This window comes from Polistes canadensis, unplaced genomic scaffold (genome assembly GCF_001313835.1).
Source record: "Polistes canadensis isolate GaletaPanama2010 unplaced genomic scaffold, ASM131383v1 scaffold_61, whole genome shotgun sequence".
NCBI classification, from domain to species: Eukaryota; Metazoa; Arthropoda; class Insecta; order Hymenoptera; family Vespidae; genus Polistes; species Polistes canadensis.
In genome coordinates, this window is record NW_014569608.1 from 169,188 (window position 1) to 189,768 (window position 20,581).

The 20,581-nt window shown below is 33.7% G+C and overlaps 1 protein-coding gene across 2 annotated transcripts in view; it reads left to right on the forward strand.

Annotated features, from left to right (window-relative positions):
* Nucleotides 1–20,581, forward strand: part of LOC106785999 (protein dead ringer-like) — a 128,355-nt gene that overhangs the window by 91,093 nt on the left and 16,681 nt on the right. For both annotated transcript variants that reach the window (XM_014746935.1, XM_014746936.1), the window contains one exon: nt 10,745–10,817. In XM_014746935.1, the coding sequence (XP_014602421.1) occupies nt 10,745–10,817 (73 nt within the window). The remainder of the gene's footprint in view (nt 1–10,744; nt 10,818–20,581) is intronic.

Genomic DNA, 20,581 nt, shown 5'->3' on the forward strand with positions numbered 1-20,581 from the left:
TTTTGTATACTTTTAGCAAATGGATTTGAATGATTTTTATATTAAATTAAAGTACACTCTTTTGTCTAAAAAAAGTGACAAAATTTTATAAATAAAAATTAATTTAATCTTTTTAATGAGATGCGTTGTGTGTGCATCGTTTCGTAAGATGTTACAGAGTCAAGGATTCTTTTTCTTTCTCTCTCTCTCTCTATCTCTGTGTGTTTGTGTGTGTGTGTTTCTTTGGAGGGTAGCCGCGATGCGTGAAATTGTCGGGCGTTCGGACGATCGGGTTCTTTCCGTGGACGTTTACGAGGGAATTAACCGCGAGTAACGAATGACCGCGGGGTGGACGTGAGCACCGAGTTTCGCATTTCCGGTTGCTCGGCATCCTTCCACACACACACACACACAATTATAACCCGTATAATACTTACTATCCTTCTCTTATCACTTTATAATAAATCCCATATATATATTTTTTTGTTCTTAAATATATATTACACCCCTTAAAACGTCAAACTTCATCATATTCTTTCACATTGAAATGTTAATTGCAATTGTTCTACGAATTTGTTTCAACAATGACACATACTTTTATCTATATATAAGTGTATATATATATTTTTTGTTGTTAAATAATCATTAAAAAATATAAGTAAATACTTATAATAATACGATGAAATATAATTTTCAAATGTAATTCGAAGAAATCGTTGAAATTCATCTTCGAGTTCTGATCGTTAGTGTCAAATAAAAACGTGTCACTTGTGAAAAGTAACGAGTTGTATATCATCGTCGATGATTCTCACGCTGTTAGTCGATCTTGTCTCGAAAGAAGAAGAAGAAGGAAGGAAGGAAGGAAGGAAGGAAGAAAAGAAAAAAAGAAAAAAGTGAAAAGAGAGAGAGAGAGAAAGATATGGGAGGGATGCTGTCGCTTGTCACATAATTCTTTGCCCTTAGGCGCTTGTACACGCGTTTGTGAATCCAACAGAATAAGATAGAAAGAGAAAACAAGTATACACATGAGAAAGAAAGAAAGTACGAATATGAGTATCAATGTTTGTGCATGTGTCTGTGTAAATAAGAGAGAGTGTATGTAAGTAAAAAAAAAAAAACCAGAGTAGAATTGTATAAGTACGTATGAATATAAGTGCATGTGTGTAATTGGAAAGGATAAGTATTAAGTATATGTGTGTGTGTGTGTTTGTGAGAAAAGAGGGAAGAGTTTGGAGAGGATTGGTGTAAAGTAGGAGACAGTGTAAGAAGTTTTTATTCGCGTTTTGTGAGAAGAGAAAAGAACGAGGAATATAAGGATAACTGCAAGAGTAAAGAAGAAAGAGAATTGGTGATGGTTATGATGGTGGTGGTGGTTATGGTGGTGGTTGTGGTGGTGTGGCATGCCTCGTGCCAAGAAATTTTGTTCTTTTTGAACGAGAAAACGACGAAGGAAAGAAAGAAGGATGGAAGGAAAGAAGAAACGCGTGAGATAGCTCGTTCGTTTTCGTAGTTCGTGCCGAAAAAACTGTATAACTTTTTGCGCGGGAAAAATTGAATTGCTGGCACGTGCCGTATCATCGTATTTTTCTACATAAATTGATTTATTCATTTATTATCGTTTAAAGTTGTAGTTTTTCTTTTTTTTTTTCAATATCGATGATTCTTCGTTTCTTATTTTATTTTATTTTATGTTTATTAAATATTCTTTCAAGCGTGACTCTTCTCGATTATGGGCAAGAGTAGAAAAATAAAAAAATAGGAAAGGAAGATAGAAAATAATTCAAGTTGGTGATATTTGATTTGAATTGTTCAGTTGTTTTTTTAGGATTAAAATTAATAAAATAAATGTATTCGTAATTATTCTTAGCATAAATTTTTCTATAATTTAGTTTGAATAATATCTTAGAGAATAAAAAATGTTCATATATATAAAATACAAAAGATATTCCTGTTCAAGTCGCAAAGACATTTCTCTCAATATTCAAAGAACGAGTAAGAAGAAATCATGATAATAAAAGCCACACGTCGTCATACTCAATACGCATCGGGAATGATTAACGTGTGACCTCAGCACCTCGTTAACCTCGTTCCAACTGACAAAGTAAGTAAAGCCGATCGTAAAGTGACGCACAATCATCGATTTCTTTCTAATTTTTCAAACGGAACCGAACCCGAACGTAACAGAAAGAAACAAAACAAAACAAAACAAAATAATACAAAGAAACTAATCACCACCACCCTTTAAAATCATTCCAAATTCGTTTGATTAGTTCTACAACAAAGTTGCGAAAAATAAGACTGAAAATGAAAGACACAACAAATTATATATCTCCAAATGAATTTTAGTAGAAGAAGAAAAAAAAAATAAAAGAATAGAAGGATGAGGATCATCGTTTGCAATAGTTTTTTTGTTTTCTTTTTAAAAAAGTTTCAACAGTTTCGTAAACTGTTGACCGCCCACCCAGAAAAGGATTAAAGTAAGAAGAAGTCGGAATTTAAAGGATTCTACAAAATCTTCATATATTTAATATAAGATAGAAAAAAGAAAAAGAAGGAAAGAAAGAGAAAGATATAGAATATAAAGATTGAGAAATAAAATGAGTAAGAAAGGAAGAAGACAAGTGAGAGAGAGAGGGACACGTGCGTGTGGATAAATTAATAAGGGGAAGAAAAAAAAAAAAACCCCCACGGAGAGAAATAAAAATAGAACTGAACGAGTAACCGTATGAGTGAATGAGTGAGTGAGAAAAAAGATTTGGTCGTTTGAGATTTATATTGGTCGGTCTACTAAACGTAAAGCTTCCTTAGGTGCGATTTAATATTTCCAGCTAAGAGCATAAAATCTATCTCTATCGAATCACCCTTTTCCTTCTCCTCCTCCTCCTCCTCCTCCTCATCCTTCTTTTTCTACTACTACCACTACTATTACAGTGTGAAAGAAGAACCTAAAGGGTCTGCTGCTTTATAAGTTTCTTTACGATGCCGACACAGTTTTCGATACTTCGTCGTAAGATTTTGGCACTGAATTTCTATCACTCTCTCTCTCTCTCTCTTTCTTTATTTCTCTTTATCGTATTTTCGACATCAAGTTTTCTCGTGTTGTTCTTATACGTCTTTTAAACGTTTGGTTAGTTTCCCTTCTCCCCCTCCTCCTCCTCCTCCTCCTCCACTACCAGCCCTCCTCTCTCCGAGTGATCTTTCGTCAAAGAGAAAATCTCGAAATCGTTTTCACGTCGTTTTAATACTACTTGCAATCATGTCACTGTCTCGTTAAACTGTCCACGTTAACGTGAACGATCTTTTTTTTTTTTTAACATATTATTCTATTTGTATTATATTTATATAAATATAAGTACACATGTTACGTTTTTATTATAAATATCATTTTTATTCTATTTAATTATAGAAATGAATTAAAATTATTCCTGATAAATTGAAATGATATATATATATTCAGCATGTATGTATACTTAATTCTGTTTAAAAATTTATTTATCCACTTTGTATTATATTTACATAAGTATAAGTACATATGTTACGTTTTTATTCTAAATATCATATTCTTACTCTAATTAATTATAGAAATCAATTAAAATTATTCCTGATAAATTGAAATGATATATATATATTCAGCATGTATGTATACTTAATTCTGTTTAAAAATTTATTTATCAACCTACCATTTGGTGAATCTAAGAAAAAGTATTTCCTCTTCTTTTTCTTTTTTTTATGAAAAGAATGAAAGAAAGGAAAGGTAAGAAAAGAAGAAAGAAAAAGATAAAGAATCTAAAAGATAGTGTTGGTAGCTTTCAAAGGGATAACCAAAGTGTATATACGTGATTGGATCTCATCCGGATTAGACTCTTCTCAATCTATGAATGAGTGAGAAAGAGATAGAGATAGATAGATAGAAAAAGGATAAAGCCGATTGATTTAGTCCCAATAATTGGAATTCCTCTAACGAGAGTCTCCCTAGATTCGATTTATTTTTCTAAAAACCACTACGATTTAACCCCGCCTCACCCTTACCATCACCTTTACTCTACTACCCCTCTTCTTCGTTCTAGTACAATTATCACCGTGTCCTATACGATTTTTCGCAAGATAGAAAACGAGTTCCTTGAGAAAATCCTTTTCTAAGTTCGATTAGAAACCACCCCAAATGGATCTTCTATTCCGATTTTTGTTAGTTCGTTTGTTCATAGAAATAAATGAACGACAAATGAAGTTTTTCCTATAGCAAAGTGATTTTAAATCAATAAAATAATAAATAACATATATTGTGATAGTATTAAATAATGTATAATATAATAATTATTATATATTTATTAATAATTCAAAGTATTTTTTTTAGGATATATACTTCAGTGTATTATACTAATTAAATATAATAAAAAATTAGAAAAGGGATAGGACAGTTGTATTAGTATCATTATTGCAGTGAAAATAATTAGACAGCTAAGGTATTATAATTATTATTATCATCATCATTTGTTTCTTTCATTATTTCGTTTCATTTTTAACACCTTGGAAACTGAGTTGTGTACACCATGGGGATCTTGATACTCTCTAAGAAAGATATCTCACTATCTTTCTCTTTCTTTTTTTCTTTCACAAGTAACAAAACGTTTCCTTCTATTTACGAGAGAATACTCTTATTAGGTTGCTCGTTTCGAAGTTGTAAAAAAACTAAAAAGAACAAGAAGAAAAAAAAAGTTGCAGGCTGATGGTCGGTATAATTGGACAATTTTCAAAAGTAATCTCTACGGATGTGAACTCTAATCTCTAATCTTCCTCTCTCTCTCTCTCTCTCTCTCTCTTCTTTCTTTTTTTTCGTACGATTACAATTAATTCAGAAAAATGTATGAAAAATTACAAAACAAAATGAAAAAGAAAACCACGCGTCGTGTGATCGGGTAAAATTGCGATGCACTTTTCAAAGAATTATAAGAATCACGTACGAAGATAATTTTTACTAATATGCATACATGTGGGTATACCTTTACGTTTTATCGTATTAAAAAAAAAAAAGAAAACGAATAGATAAGAATGAAACGTACGTACACGGAATGAAAACTAAGAGAAAATTAAGAAAATAGAGCAAAAATATAGCAAATTGAAGAGAGAAAGAAGAGGGGGGTGACAAGGGGTGGGTGGTTATATAAAGAGAAGAAAAAAATATGTTAAGTTTGTTGACCCTAAGAAAAATATGCGAACTTTGCCATTGTGACGAACGTAACCAACCTTTTTCTCTTATGGACAGGGGGGTGTCGGGTCGAAGGGGGAAAATAAAAAGAAACAAAGACAGAGAGAGAGAGAGAGAAAGAAAGAGAGAGAGAGGGAGAGAGAGTGGGTTCCCTCCTTTAACTTTTACCTTCTGAAGTATCGCTTAACTGACTATACACGTCGCTGGTTTTACGAGCAATAATTATCGATGCACGACTTTTTTTTGCACGGTGCTAAAGATCGAGATAAGAAGATGAGAGTCTTCTTCCTGTGTGATAAGAAACGTCGATATGAAATTTCTCGAAAGTACGTACCTTCCATTCTTTTTTTTTTTGTTTTCTTTCCCCCTATTTAAATTATTGTTATACGATTATTATTATTATTATTATTACAATAATAATGGAACGTTATCGTCATTCTGAATGTTAATTATCTCATCTAAAAATTCTAATTAAACGTCTCGAAGAACGATTACAAAAAAATAAAGAAAGTAAGAGAAAGAAAAAAATATCCAGGGAATACAATCAAACAAAACTTTGATATATTAGTCCACGAGAAAGAAAAATAAGAAAGAAAGAAGAAAAAAGGTTACATATTCGAGAACTCGTACAAATACCCCTTCTCAACGCAAAAGGTTGGGGAGTGGAAGGGAAGGGAAGGGAAGGAACCTTTACCCGAATGATAAAAAGCTAAAAAATAAACACCAACACCTACAACACCTACAACAACAACAACAACGATCATAATCCGAGATCGATTTAACGAAGCAAGAAGATGAAAAAAAAAAAAAGGAAGAAGAAAAAAAATCATCTCGCCCCGTGGTCGTCAGATCGATGATGAGAAAAAGAGAGACGCTAATCACGAAGTCTTTCAACTTTCCTGGCGCTACTTAAAGCTCGTACATCGATCATCAAGAATCTTCGAAAGGGAAAAAGTTTTGGCCGATCAACGTCTCCCAATACCACTCTCTCTCTCTCTCTCTCTCTCTCWCACACACACACACACACATTCATTCTCTCTATCAGGAATTATTATTCACAACCTTCTTCGCTTCGGACCTAACCAAAAAGAAAAGTAACGCAACAAATGAAGAAAAAAAAAAAAAAATAAAAATAAAATTAAAAAAATAAAAATAAAAATGAAAAAAAAAGAAGAAGAAGATAGAAAGAGAGAGGGGCGGAGCACACCGGGCACATGCATCATCGAGAGCAAATTCCGTTGGCCTGTCTTTATTTACCTCCATCGTTGACCCAACGCGATGAACAAAGATGAAGAAACACACTGAGTGAGAGAGTGAGAGAGAGAGAGATAGAATATATATATGTATAGTATTTCTTGGATCTTCACGTGGCTGCCGTCAGTCCGCTTAACTGTAGATCAATCAATATAAGCTGGTTGAAGGTTCCCTTTCCCTTTCCCTTCAGATCCCTTCTTCTTCTTCTTCTTCCTCCTACTCTTGACCAGTCAGTCCCCTCTTCTCTCTCTTTCTAACCCCCCTTCCCACCACCCTGATACTTCCCCTAACCTACTACTACCTCCCCCATATCTTAAGGTGTTCTACTATCTTTCTCTTTCTCTTCTCGTTCACATATACTACTCATGGTTATCCTTTTCCTCTTCTTCCCCCTCCTCCCTCTCTAAGGTTTCGCCCTAACGAGCTCATCGGTGCTTCGGCATAGCGAAAGAAAAAACTACGAGAAAGTGGTGTACAAAATGGACCGTTGAGAAATGCCGTCAGTCGAACGAGAGAACCAACCAAACAACCCACCTCCTACTTCATTCTTCTATACTCTTTCCACTTGTGAGTAATATGAGAGAGAGAGAGAGAGAGAGAGAGAGAGAGGGAAGTTGAGTTCAAGAGTAAAAGGGGAAAGCAAGGGGGAAAAAGGGTGGTTGAGTTTTGTTGAGTTGGTTAAATGAGTGGGGGTGGTGGTTTGTGGTGGTCGGGAGAATCCCGCGAGGGCGTTGCCATGAAAATTGTGTTTATGTATGTATGTATGTAGGTATTTATGGTGTATGTATATGGTTGAACGGATGAAGTCTATCTTCTTTTTAAAAAAAAATCCCTTTCAAGATCATTTATTAAATGTACTTCCAGTTATTCTCATTATAATTTCATTTAATGAAACATATTTAAACGAATGAATAAATTCATTTGATAAATGTTATTTAATTATTGTATTGTTATATGTATATTTATAGGAACAAAATGATTTAAATTAAGGGATCGTGTGTGTGTGTTTGTGTGTGATACGATGAAAAATGAAAATGTAAGGGATAATAAAACAGTGTATCATTTAATACGAAACTACATCGCTAACGAGAAAGGAAGTCACCTGTTAACTTTGACATCGTATTCTTTAATCTTATTTTTTTCTTTTTCTCGTTTCACCTGTAATACGATTCATTGTTCGTACATAAGAAGGTAAATATTTCGAAAAGTGGTCGCCACCCATCCTCTTACGCCCTGCAATTTTTCAACCGCAAAGTTAATGGCAAGGCACCCCTCCTATATAAATGTGTGTATATATGTATTCCCATAATATTCTTTTCCCCATAAACTTCCTGTGTTGTGTTCCTTCTTTCTTTCTTTTTCTTCCTACTTCTTTTCTTTTCATTTCATCGTCATCATCATCATCATCATCATCATCATCGTCATCATCATCTCATCATCGTTGTCGTAGTAGTTGTTTAATCTCGTTTAAATATTCATCTTATAGAGAAAAGATAGCAATTTTCTTATCGGCACATTGATTCTCCGCTTGTTATTACTACGTTCGTTATAAATTATCGTTTAACTATTTAATAAAATGCATAAATATCGCATGTGGCATTATATTTCCAACCTAAGTATAATAAAGAATTGCGTGTCTCCTTTCGAGGATGCTTATTATCGATACACGGTGATTAGATAATCATCTGATACATTTTTTTTCCTTTCCTTTCTTTTATCCGATTCATTATCCCGCAATCAGGGGAGGTGGAGGGAATTAATACTTATATTTTAATGCACATTGCTATACTACTAAACCTTTTTTTGTATAACATTACGAAAAAGTTCGAATTATTTATTTAAATTGTTTCCAATAAGATAAAGTCATTTATTTTTTTTTATAATCATCTAAGAATCTATGTGTACTCATAATATTCTTATTTTAATTCACATTGCTTAACTATAAATATTTGTTTTTTAATATTACAATGTGGTGAGGGGGTGGATTATACTACTTTGCAATTATTTATCGTGAAAAATACGAAAGAACATTTTCCCCACCATTTCAACCCTCTCCTGATCAAATAAAATTCATTCGAGACGTTTAGTTTATAATTTTGGGTTGTTTTTTCATTTTTCTTTTTACGGTTTGGTTAATGCACTTTAATATCGGATAACTGCAATTAGGTTCTTGATCGGAATACTGTCATTAGTTTTGAAAACAGTAAAATGGTTTGATCGAATTCATCATTCATTAACTGTCGTTCGTATTCGTGACTCTAATCATGTGATATTTATCTGATACGTTAGATTAAAAAAAAAAAATGAATTGACTTTATAATCACAGTTATCAAAGAATCTCTAATGTGACTTGAATTATTCTAGTTAGGTAAGACACACGTATCACAGGAATTAGAAATGATTGGGTATGATTCAAATTATATCCAAGTGATTATTATTTTATTTTTACTCTCTCTCTCTCTCTCTCTCTCTCTCTCTTATATTTTTCATCGAATACGTTTAATTCATCGAATGGCATATATTAAAGTGCATTAGTGTCACTTGTTTTTCATTTTTTTTTTCTGTTTATTGCACTTACTCGTTTAGTTTATTATACGTTTAATAATTTTTTTTCCTTTCTCCCCGAGCGTTTCTTTTTCATCGTCCTCCTATCATTTTTTTTTTTTCATTTAGATTTTATATAATTAAAATAATTAAATATCATATATATATATACGAACAAACAAAAAATGTTTATTGATTCGCGTGATCTAATCTAATGCATTATTAATGCATCTAACACAATGAATAAATTAAAATTCAACGCTATCGAATCAATAAAATTATTTTTATTAAAATAAACGACACTTGCTCGCTTATTATACTTGAATAAAAAAAAAAAAAAAAAACACGTAAATATAATCACGATCAATGATAAAAATCAAACGAATAAAATTATGAACGGAAAAAAATTAATTTTCAAACATTATCACATCTTTATTCATTCTCGAATTATTCCAAGTACCTCGCGAAAAAAAAGAAAAACAAAAAAAATAATGAAGAAAGAAAAAGATATAGAAGTGGGGGGGGGAAACTAGGGAGACGATGAACGATCGAAACACGAGACGAAGCCATAAATGAAATATTATTCACCCTCGATATGATGGTGTGTATGCTTGTTCTCTCTCTCTCTCTCTCTCTCTCCTCTCTTCATGGTTTCGTAAAGCTAAAGTTCCATAGAAAGAGACAGAATAACATCTACATATATACAAGCATCATCATGCATATTCCGTGTACTTACTTTCACGATTAGTTTGAATGAAATTTATCGTATATGGCAGATCTACGAGTAAGAATAAAAGGGTACCTTTAGCAAAAGGTACTCTATTCACCGACAAGACGAGAAGCGTGTAAGACTTCTAAGATAAAAGATAAAAGATAAAAAGATAAAAAGAAACAACAACAACAGCAACAACAACGGCAACAATAAAAAATTTTAAATAAAAAAGAGAAAAAATGAATAGAAAGAGAGAGAGAGAGAGAGAGAGAGAGAGAGAGAGAGAGACGTGTGCGGCTTGTCCAAGAAAACGTTTAAGGGCTAGGGGTAAGGGGGCGAGGGGGAAAGAAACTCGTATTATAAAAGCAATTAGAGCCTCTCAGATTAGATATAGCACATCGTACATAACAAATATGATAATACGAGAAAGAAAGAGAGAAAGAGAGAAAGAGAGAGATAGTTGAACTAGGCCCGAAGGGCCAGTTTCGTTCGTACCACAAGGGCTTTCGGGTTAAACGGAATCATTAATAATCGGAGCTAACTAATCTGTCCGTCGCTATGAGCTCGCTCGTTTCACTCCTGTTTTTATTACCGTGCCGCGAGTAACGTTTTATTCCTTCCTTCCTTCCTTCCTTCCTTCCTTCCTTTCTTTCTCTTTTATTTACTTATTTATTTATTTTTTATTTCCCTACACAATCCACAATATGTAGAAGAAGAATTGGTTATACGATACTCCCACCCCCACTCAACCCCCATTCCCCAACCCTCTTTTCTCTGACTTCATACGTTTGAATAAAATGTTAATCTATCTATCGAAAGATAAAATTTACATTCCATTTGCAATAACAATTTATACATTTTTAATGGTAGATATTTGAAATGAATGGAAACATAGGTTAAATCATTTTTTAGGAATTTCTTTCGTCTTTTTTCTTTTGGTATACAATCCAAGTAATTCATTTAAAATTCAAATAGAGATAATTATTGTATAATAAATTAATGAGAATAATTTTGGATTAATCTGTTTCATTTGTTTTTAATTTTTACAGTTATACGAGCTCAGCGACGACCCTGGAAGACGAGAATTTTTGGACGATTTATTCAGCTTCATGCAAGGTCGTGGTAAGTTTGAAATTATTTATAATAATACACTACAAATATATCATTAAAAATTTGTTAAAGTAGTTAAACCTTAAGTAATTACTTTCATATGCAATCTAATCAATAGAAAATATTACAATATCTTATCGCGAATTCGTAAAAACACTTTCAATTCCCCTTTTTATCACGCGAAAAGTATTAATCATTGTGATTGGTGGTTGGTGGTTGGTCAACGGTCGAGGAAAGGGATAGAAAGACAATAAGGGGGAAAAGAAAAAACGAATTCGTGTGAACGAGAAAGAAAATACAAACGAATCGAAACCCGCATCACTTTATAATACTCTTGGAAACTTCCTGCACACGTGGATAGATCCTTGAACGTTCCAGCGTAACGTCGTAAACGTCCACGTGGTTAAAAGGTCCGATAACGCGTAGCATCTGCCGTACCGTACATAGGGAATAGAAAGAAAGAGAAATAGAAAGAGTGAAAGAGAGAGAGAAAGAAGTTATAGTGAGTGCGAACGAAATTAGAATGCAAGTCCGTAAGTTGGAGAAACAAGGAAAGTGTGCGCCTTGTCAGACCCGTGTTTCCGTTCCTAAACTACTCTCAACCCTACTCTCTTTATTATTTTCTTTTTATTTCCTACTTCTTTTACATTTTTTTTCTTCTTCTTCTTCTTTATACTTCATTTTATTTATCTTTCATATTTTTATTTAATTTAATATAATTATTTATTACGGTAAATTAAAATCGTCTACTGAAGTTGTACCGAAAAAAGAAGGAAGGAACTTATGGGACAATCTAATATTTAATTTAGGTAACACCTTTCGGGTTATTAAAAAACGTTTGTATCGTGTGAAATCATATGAAATGAGAACAATCATGTTATCCAGTTTTGTAGAAAAGTATTTTACAATATTGTACAAAAAGGTTTGTTGCAATTATTTTTATCTCGTGTTGTTTATAGGAAAGAATTACACGTATTTCATCCTAAATTTTGTATTTAAAATGAATCAAACGAATGATTATTAAATGAAAAGAAAAAAACAAATAAACGTGGAAAGTAATATGTTGGGGATTCTTCGATTGAAGAAAGATAAAAGTAATAAAGGGAACGCGATACGTATGTGTGTTCAGTTTGCCCGGAAACGTCGGCCTAATTATAAACATGGCGACTCCTCCTCCATCAATCAATCCAGTGTTCAGTGATGCCTCAGATTCTCGTGTTTTCTTGCCTCTCGAACGGGAACGAGAACGATGATGACGACCAAGACGAAGACGAAGACGAAGACGATGAAGAAGACGACGAGTGTCTTTGAATCCAAGTAGACGACGATGCTATTATTGTACCTATCTCCGCTGGCAATAATTAGAGACGTTAGGACCAACGACTTTGTGCCATTCGTGTGTCTCTAACCAGACTTCTTGACATCTCATAAACAGACCTAAACTAAATCCACAATAGTAGACATTTTCTAATAAAACTATTAAACCATTCTTCATTGGTTTATAAGATAAAAGTTCCTATACGAATGCGAACCATTTGAAGATTTGATCATTTTGTGGGTGTGTTGTTTTCTAAATTAATTATCGTGACTGGGATTAAATATATCAAATTGTTTTATCAATTGCATCGATTAAAATCAAAATTGCAATGTCATCGATATTAAAAAAAAATGTTATTAACTAACATTCGCATCCTAAGATTACGAATAAATTGTATAGAATTATCTTCAGTCTCCCTCTCTCGAAGACACAAGGATACATCCTATTAATCGAATAAATACCACACAGGTGAGAGAGAATATTTAAGGATCGTTTGGCTCGCGCAGTAATAAAAGATCGAAAGTTCTTCTTAAGCTCATAAATCCTTGCCGAACATTATACGTATATATATCTACATGCACGGTTACCACACACACGCAGACACACCTTCACGAGACGAATATACACACATGTATATACATTTCGGATCAATGTGTTCTCGCGGATCTAGAGATTAAAAACTCTTCTAGAGGAATGAGAAGTTGAAAGGGGGTGTTAAAGGGGGTTGTCAAGATCACGGGGTTGGGTTAGAGTTAGGTGAAAAACGAGGTGGGGGTTTGATGAGGGAAAAGGTAATAGGGCTAAAGAACTCGCGACGTTTCACGTATACTGTCGGAGATATCCGATCCGATCCGATCTTGTGTTGATGGTGTGTGAGTCCACCACCCGCAGGGTCCGTTATTGTGCCGGCGTGGCACAGTGGTATGCCTCCTCCCTACACCATGGTCGCGATAATTCAACGTTAACGCAGCGCATAACGCCTTGGCACACGGGGAACCATATAAAAGACCATTCATCAAATGGTCGCGGGTATTAGTCGAGCCACCACCAATTTGTGTTTGCTATCGGCACTCTCCAAATAGCCACTTTTTCTCACACCTTCTTTGATAAGTGTCTTTAAAGGGGAATGTATTTCAAATGAGAAAGAGAAAGAGAAAGAGTTAAAACAAAAAAAATTTATGCATGCGTGCGTGCGTTCGTTCGTTCATATTCGATTTATGTGTACATACTTTACTAAAAAGGTATAATTAATTGGTACATATATATACCAATGCTGATATTAAACCGTCTCAACTAAATTAGTTAATTTACTCAATTAATTAATTAATGTAAAATATCATAATGTGTGAAATGTATACTATTTTTTTGGATCGAATAGGAAATGAATTTATTAAAAGATTCAGTAATAATGCATGAAATAAAATTGATCTAATAAAAAATGAGAAATAAATATCGCAAATATTTTGGATTAAATGAAATATCATACACACACACACACAAATAGTATAGTTAGAGAATAGTATAGTTGATAATATCGCGGGATGGGATGTGTCGAAGGGTTAAAAGAGGAGCACACATTACGCGTAGTATGAATTACATTCGCGATTGAAACTCGTTCGCGGTGTGTTAAAGATAGAGAAAAACGAAAAGCTATGAAGAGAAAGAGAAAGAGAAAGAAAGAAAGAAAGAGAGAGAGAGAGAGAGAGAGAGAGAGACCTGAGGCTGTCGGAGATTTGCATATTAAATGGCTTGAGATTTATAACGGTCGGACTGGAAAGGTGCCAACGATAGCCACGATAAATAAGAAGAAACGTTTCGCCTCCGCGACTTTCGATTGGACTTTTGCTTTCAGTCGCAAGTCTCTTTTGTTCGTCATCCCTTTATTATAATACCCCGCAACACCCCCCACCCTTCCTTCACCAATCTCCAACAAATTTACTCGATAATAATCCCTATTGGTAGTATAAAACCGATCTAATGCGTTTTATCGATTCTTCTTTCATCTTATTCCTCTTCGATAGATTCAAATTATTTTCTCTCTCGTGAATTTAAATTAATCGCATTCATGCACACACACACACACATATGCATACATGCATGCATATAAATTTAAAATAAAATGCATTAGTTGCAATAATTAATAATAATATTGAGATAATGAACTTGTGTGGTATGTGTAAAAGTAATTACAATTCAAATATTGCAGAAAAATGCAGAAAATTATTGACCGAATAAAAGTTGAACGTTTGACAGAGAAATGGGGTGACTGGGAAAAGGGGGTGGGGGTCTTTATTGTATCCACCAGTCCGAGATTCGCATCGTCTTACGGGTTTAAGAACAAAAAAATGTTCTTTTTTTTATGCACCGAAGCTAATGCATTAGGTTAGCGAACACGTGTTCGGCACGAACACTTTTCGCTACACTCGTGAACACGTACCGCGTGCGTGCCGTCTGCGTATACAACCGGACTTACATAGTATATATATGAGACTTATCTTCTTTCTTTCATTCTTTCTCACACACACACACACAGATATTCTTTCTCATATGAATACATTAAAGAAAGAAAAAAATATATTGAATATTTTATTATTTGTAGAAATAATTTTTTTCGATAGAAACTATTCGATTAAATTAAATAAAATTTATGAACAACAACAAGAACAACAATAACAACAATTTGTCGATATATAATATAAAATAATTTGATGAAAATAAAATTAGAAATGAATTGATTGATATGTTCGATTATATAGGACTGTATGGGGCGGGGTGGGAGTAAACGAAACGATTATGTTTCTTTTTATTATTCATCTATATTATAATTTTTCTCTTTTTCTACTCTTAATTGGTCGGAGTATTTTGTGCGACGAGCACGTTCCTAAAGGCAAACCGAGCAATGGCACGACACATTGTAACTAGGTTCTTCTAAATGTTTCCATCGGACTGGTTAACGATGAAAAATAAATCTCGTATAATCGTTATACGAAAATAGTTTAATAATTCTATTTCTTCATTTTTTCCCTTATTTATATTTTTCTATCTCGTATACTATAATATATAATATAGATTTTTCTCGTTTTTCGGTTAATATTCGATTACATAAAATCTGTCATATGATTTATAGTGATAAAACCTGATGATAATTTCTAAAATCACTATATTATATCTAGATGAAACAATTACTATTAATTTAACCCTCTGTGGGCCGAATTTTTGTTATAAATATAACAAAAAATGCAACTGAAAATCTCAACAATTATAAACATACATGTGCAGATGAAAACAAAAATTTGAACTGAAATTATTTGTGATAAAATGCCGAAAAATGATCATGTTATCTGAAAATAACACAGACCCATAAAGGGTTAATATCAAATTGTAATTCTTATTTTTTAATATATCGTTTGATCACGTTAACACCTTTAAAAAGTGATACCCATTGATAGCTATAGTTATTCGGTGTATCTCGTGAAGTATCCTTTCATCGTATTTACGAGCTCATCTCATCTCTCTTTCTTTCTTTCTTTTTTCTTCGTTCTCCATTCTGTGGTCCATAAACACCATCATGCTCTTCTCATTCTCTCGTAAAAAGACTCTTGATGTGTAGTTCAGAAAATCCATAGTTCCAATTCGAAATGACGAATCTTCGTCTCTTTCTTTGACGGATCGATCGTAAAGCAGAATTTCTGGCAAAGAAATATTTTTCTTAGAAACGGTGAAAGCAAACCCGGGAGATTTTCGACCAATAGCTGGGGACGACGGGGAGGAGGAGGAGGAGGAGGTGGAGGTGGAGGAGGAGGGAAGAAGATACGAGTTTAGCCCACCCGTTGCTTCGTGAAACTCTTAAACGAGGATTATGTCAGGATTATGGGATCACCAATGTGTTGTCATCTTCTTATTCTTATACTCCTTTTTTTCGGATACTTATTCCTCGTATTACTTGTATTTTATTTACGATCCCTTTCTAACACGAGACTTCGTGAATTTCTAATTCAATAATATTTAAAAATTATTTTACAAAACAGTCTCCCAACTAATTTGACGTGTTAATTGTACGAAAAAAAGATGATTCCGACAATGAATTTAACGAATTAAAGGGGTGGGGGGGGGAAGAAAAAGGGAGAGGAACGAAACGGAAGCAAAAAAAAAAGCAAAAAAGTAAAAAAGGAGGATAAAATTAAAAATCAAAAAGGGCTTCTGAGTTAGCAACCGATCGAAGTTTCTCACACAGACCCAAAGGTATCTATTCGCATTATAATAATTAATGCCGAAAGGGATTCTTGAGGTTCTCTTTTTCATCTCTCTCTCTCTCTCTCTTTTTTATCTTTCACTCTCTTTTTCATCTCTCATCTTGCACGAAAGCGTCATCTTTACGTATCCTGGCTGCTAACGCTCGAGGGTATCGATCAACGGGGGCACGTCATTATTCAGGGATTCCGAATAATTGGCGATGATCGTTCACCACCACCATCACCACCATCACCACCACCCCATGGTACATCTCTCACCATCACGTTTATATTACCTTCTTCTTATTATTCTTCTTCTTCTATATAATATTTTCAAGAGACCTATTATTTTATCACGAAACTTCTCCGAAACGGTATAAGGTACTTAGGTGTGTGTACGTGTTCGCCGAATATCACACGGACGGATCTTTCCCTTTTATTTTGTTTTTTTTTTTATTCTCTCTCTTTTTTTTTTTTTTTCTTATCCTTTCTTTTTTTTCCCCCCTCCTTTGAATCCTTGTCAATTCGAATTGCCACTTTCTTTTGATGCACCTTGCCTTGCCTTGCCTTGCATGCCTTTTTACATTTCTTTTCTTTTTTCTTCTTATAAAATTTATTATCATTATCATTATTATTTTTCTCGTGTAACGATATCACGAATAACGAATATAATATAATAAATACGAAAATGAGTGGATATTAAAAAAGGAAAGGAAAAAAAATATAACGTGTAACAAAGATCGATCGAAAATTTCTCGGAGAAAAAAATTAATGGGATGAAAAAAGTATGATGAATGAAAAAAAAAAAAAAGAAACTGCAACGAAAAGGAAGAAATAAAGTAAGAAAGAATTTGAAATACTTCTTTTACAGTTAGAAAAAGACAAAGACGGGATAGTGGGATAGTTTCATTGAGTAAAAGCTAAGCTAAAACTGAGTGAAATAGAAACAGAGAGAAAGAGACAGAAAAGACACACGTTCGAGTAAAGCACCTGTCCAATTACTGGCTCGTGCGCGATTTCGACCTACATTTTCCCACGTCTTCCCACTTGTAGGACAGGTGACTGTGCTTTGCTAACGTTGTAGCTGTTCTTCTTTCTGTACCCCATCCCCCATCCACCCCCCAGACATCAACCAAGAAGAAGAAGGAGTCCCTGGCACGTTCTTCCTTTATCCCAACCCCCTTTCCTACCTTCACCATACCTTTCTCTTTCTCTTTCTCTCTTACTCTATTGATAGTACGTGCTTTTCGTTTCCTCTCTCTCTTTCTTTCTCTTTCTTTTACTAACGTCAGCACGCGAACGCGAAAAGCATTTAAGCTGGATGACGTTCGCACATTCTAAACGTCCCAAAGTACACCATATCACCCACCATTACCATCACCACTATCACCATCACTATTCTACTTACATCCCTTAACTACTAACACCACCAAGTCACCTACCAGACGCCTAACTCACCGACCGATCATCCGTTACGTTTGCCCTGACGTAATTGTCGAATTCTTGTCCTGAGAGGCATTTCACTAATACTAACATCCTTTCTACACTTTATTCTCATTCTTCGAGAGAAACCAAATGTCTAACTTTTTCTAAATTCAGTTTTATATATATATCTATATATGTAGATATGTTGAAGAGTTGAATGTTTGAATAATTTATGCATTTATGCATCGCTTCTCATGCTGCTAGTTTTAGTGGTTCGATCCTTCTTTCGGGAAGTTTTTTTAAATAATTTTTGTTTATTTGATTTTTTATTTTGTTTTTTCATAATTCTTAATTTTTAAATATATACTTGATTCGCTTATCACACATGTCGCGAAAATCGTGTCGTATGATAAATTTATATACAACACATACACACAAAAAATTAAATTAAAATTAAAATTACATTTAAATTCGGTTGGTAGTGGTGGTGGTGGTGATGGGTGGGGGTGGGGTGGGGGGTATAAAAAAGTAAGAGAGTAATCGAGAAGGATTAAAAAAAGAGGTGGGTACTCGATAAAAAGATTCGACTCGTTGCTCGAAGCGTTTCAAAAGCGAGAGTATAAGAAAGAAAGAGAGAGAGGGGAATGGGGGTTTGGAGGGTTTAGGGGGTTGGGAGGAGGGAACGGGTTCCGCGTTCTGGCGGCTTTAGCAATGCCAAGGCGTGGGAAGTGATATACGAGCGTTATAGCGGCCGACGGCCATTTCCATCCAAGCGATTTTGTATCGGCGGCCCACTAAGTCCGAACTAATTTGCTTATTAATATTTCACAACAACGCCGATCGCTCTGGGGGTTCGCGATATATCGTCTTACACCTTCCAACTTCTTTTCCCTCACACGCACCACACGTGTGTTTTCTGTCTGTGTCTCCGTTTCTGTTTCTATATCTTTCTTTCTTACTTACACCTCAGGTTTTCTGTTTCTGTTTCTGTTTCTGTTTTTACATCTTTTTCTCACACGCACACACACCACACGTTTTCTGTTTCTGTTTCTCTCTCTAAATTTCTTTTTAACGTGATCTCTCGTTAATTCGTTCCTGATTTTTTTAATTTTTTGTTTTTGTACTTTTCGGATTAATTGTAAATTGCATTTTATTGATATATATATGTATGTAATATTTAAATTCGATTTATATAGAAAGAACGATATTTATCGATACTTTATTATTGAAACCTTTTTACGATATTCTATAGATTTATTAACGATCGTTTATTAATTATTTCTCTTGGGTATATTGCCCCTTTTTTTTTTTTCGTACGAATTTTAATAGAAAATTATTATTGAAATATGTATTGTAATCGAAGGAATTGATTTGAAAGAAATGTGTTCAGATCTGTCATTAAATTTTCCTATCATTTGAAAAAAGAAAAATCAATTAATAAAAATATAAAAATTTCGGACACGTGTAATGAGACATAAATAAAACATGACAAAAAAAAAACAGGAAATATAATCGCAAAATCGGTAGAAGAAGAAGAATAAAAAGAAGAAGAAAAATTTGCATTGGTTTTTTTTGTTACAAAAAAGGGTAAGAAAAATTACTTGAAACTATCTCTCGTGTCATCTACCAATAAGCGTAATTTAGCAAAATGAATCGCGAATCAACGACACGGAACTAATACGATCCTATCGGTAAGAAAGGATCGGACTAAACATAATTTGCTCCTCGGGAGCGACAGGTGTCGGTTCTTACGAGCTCGTAACGTTCCTGTTATAACATCGTAGTAAGTAAGTAAGTAAGTTAAGTTAAGTTAAGTTAAGTAAGTAAGTAACTACCCAAGAGAACGTTTTAAGAGGTTCACCAAAGTTCATTACCGCGATTCGCGAGACGAGTTTTCAACCCTGACGCGATCAACGTCGTTAAACTTTAAAGCCGTATCGTTTAATTTACGATGCTTGACGAATCCGACAAACCCTGGAAAACACGTTCCTCCCCCCTCCCTCCAGACCCCCTAAAATATTTCAACGATTTCTCCAATATTTTAATATATAACAGAATATATTTCTAAATAATAATTTAGAACAATTATGATATATAGGAATTATTAACACAAAAAAATAACAAGAAGAAGAAACCGAAAAAAAAAACATTCTAATAGAATAATATTTCTGATTGAAGTTCAATTATAAAATGTAAAATAATTGAATTAATGTACCAACAAAATAATCAAACGTTATAAACATAGTTGCCAAAGTGATTGGATTTCGTTGCCATCGTTCGTACTTTGATTTAATGCATATATACTTTTTTTTGTTTTTTTCGTGTTGTTTTAATTCTCTTCTTATCCTTTCCTTTTCTTTTCTTTTTTTTTTCTCGAAAAGGGCGAATGAAATAAAGTCGTAAAAATTTCTGAGCTCTTAGAAAGGACCCTACGAAACGTCGGTTAACGTGCCATTTTACGTCACATCAAAGCCTCGCCACATTGTTGGCAAGTGTCTAGCAATTTCCCCTCGTACGTATCTCGTCTCTTTCAGATAAAGAAAGAAGGAAAGAAAGAAAGAAAGAAAGAAAGACAGACAGAAAGACAGACAGACAGAATGAGACAGTAGTAAAAGGGATCACAAAATTCACCGCGTCGTTATTAAATTAAGTTTAGATCCGAAAAACGTATAAATCAAATCTAATGAGTCTTAAATAATCATGCACGATCATAATTAATTCGAATAAACAAACTACGCGTGTATTATTTTGTTTCTTTTTTTCTTCTCAAATATTTGTCTTGGAAAATATTAGAAACAAAA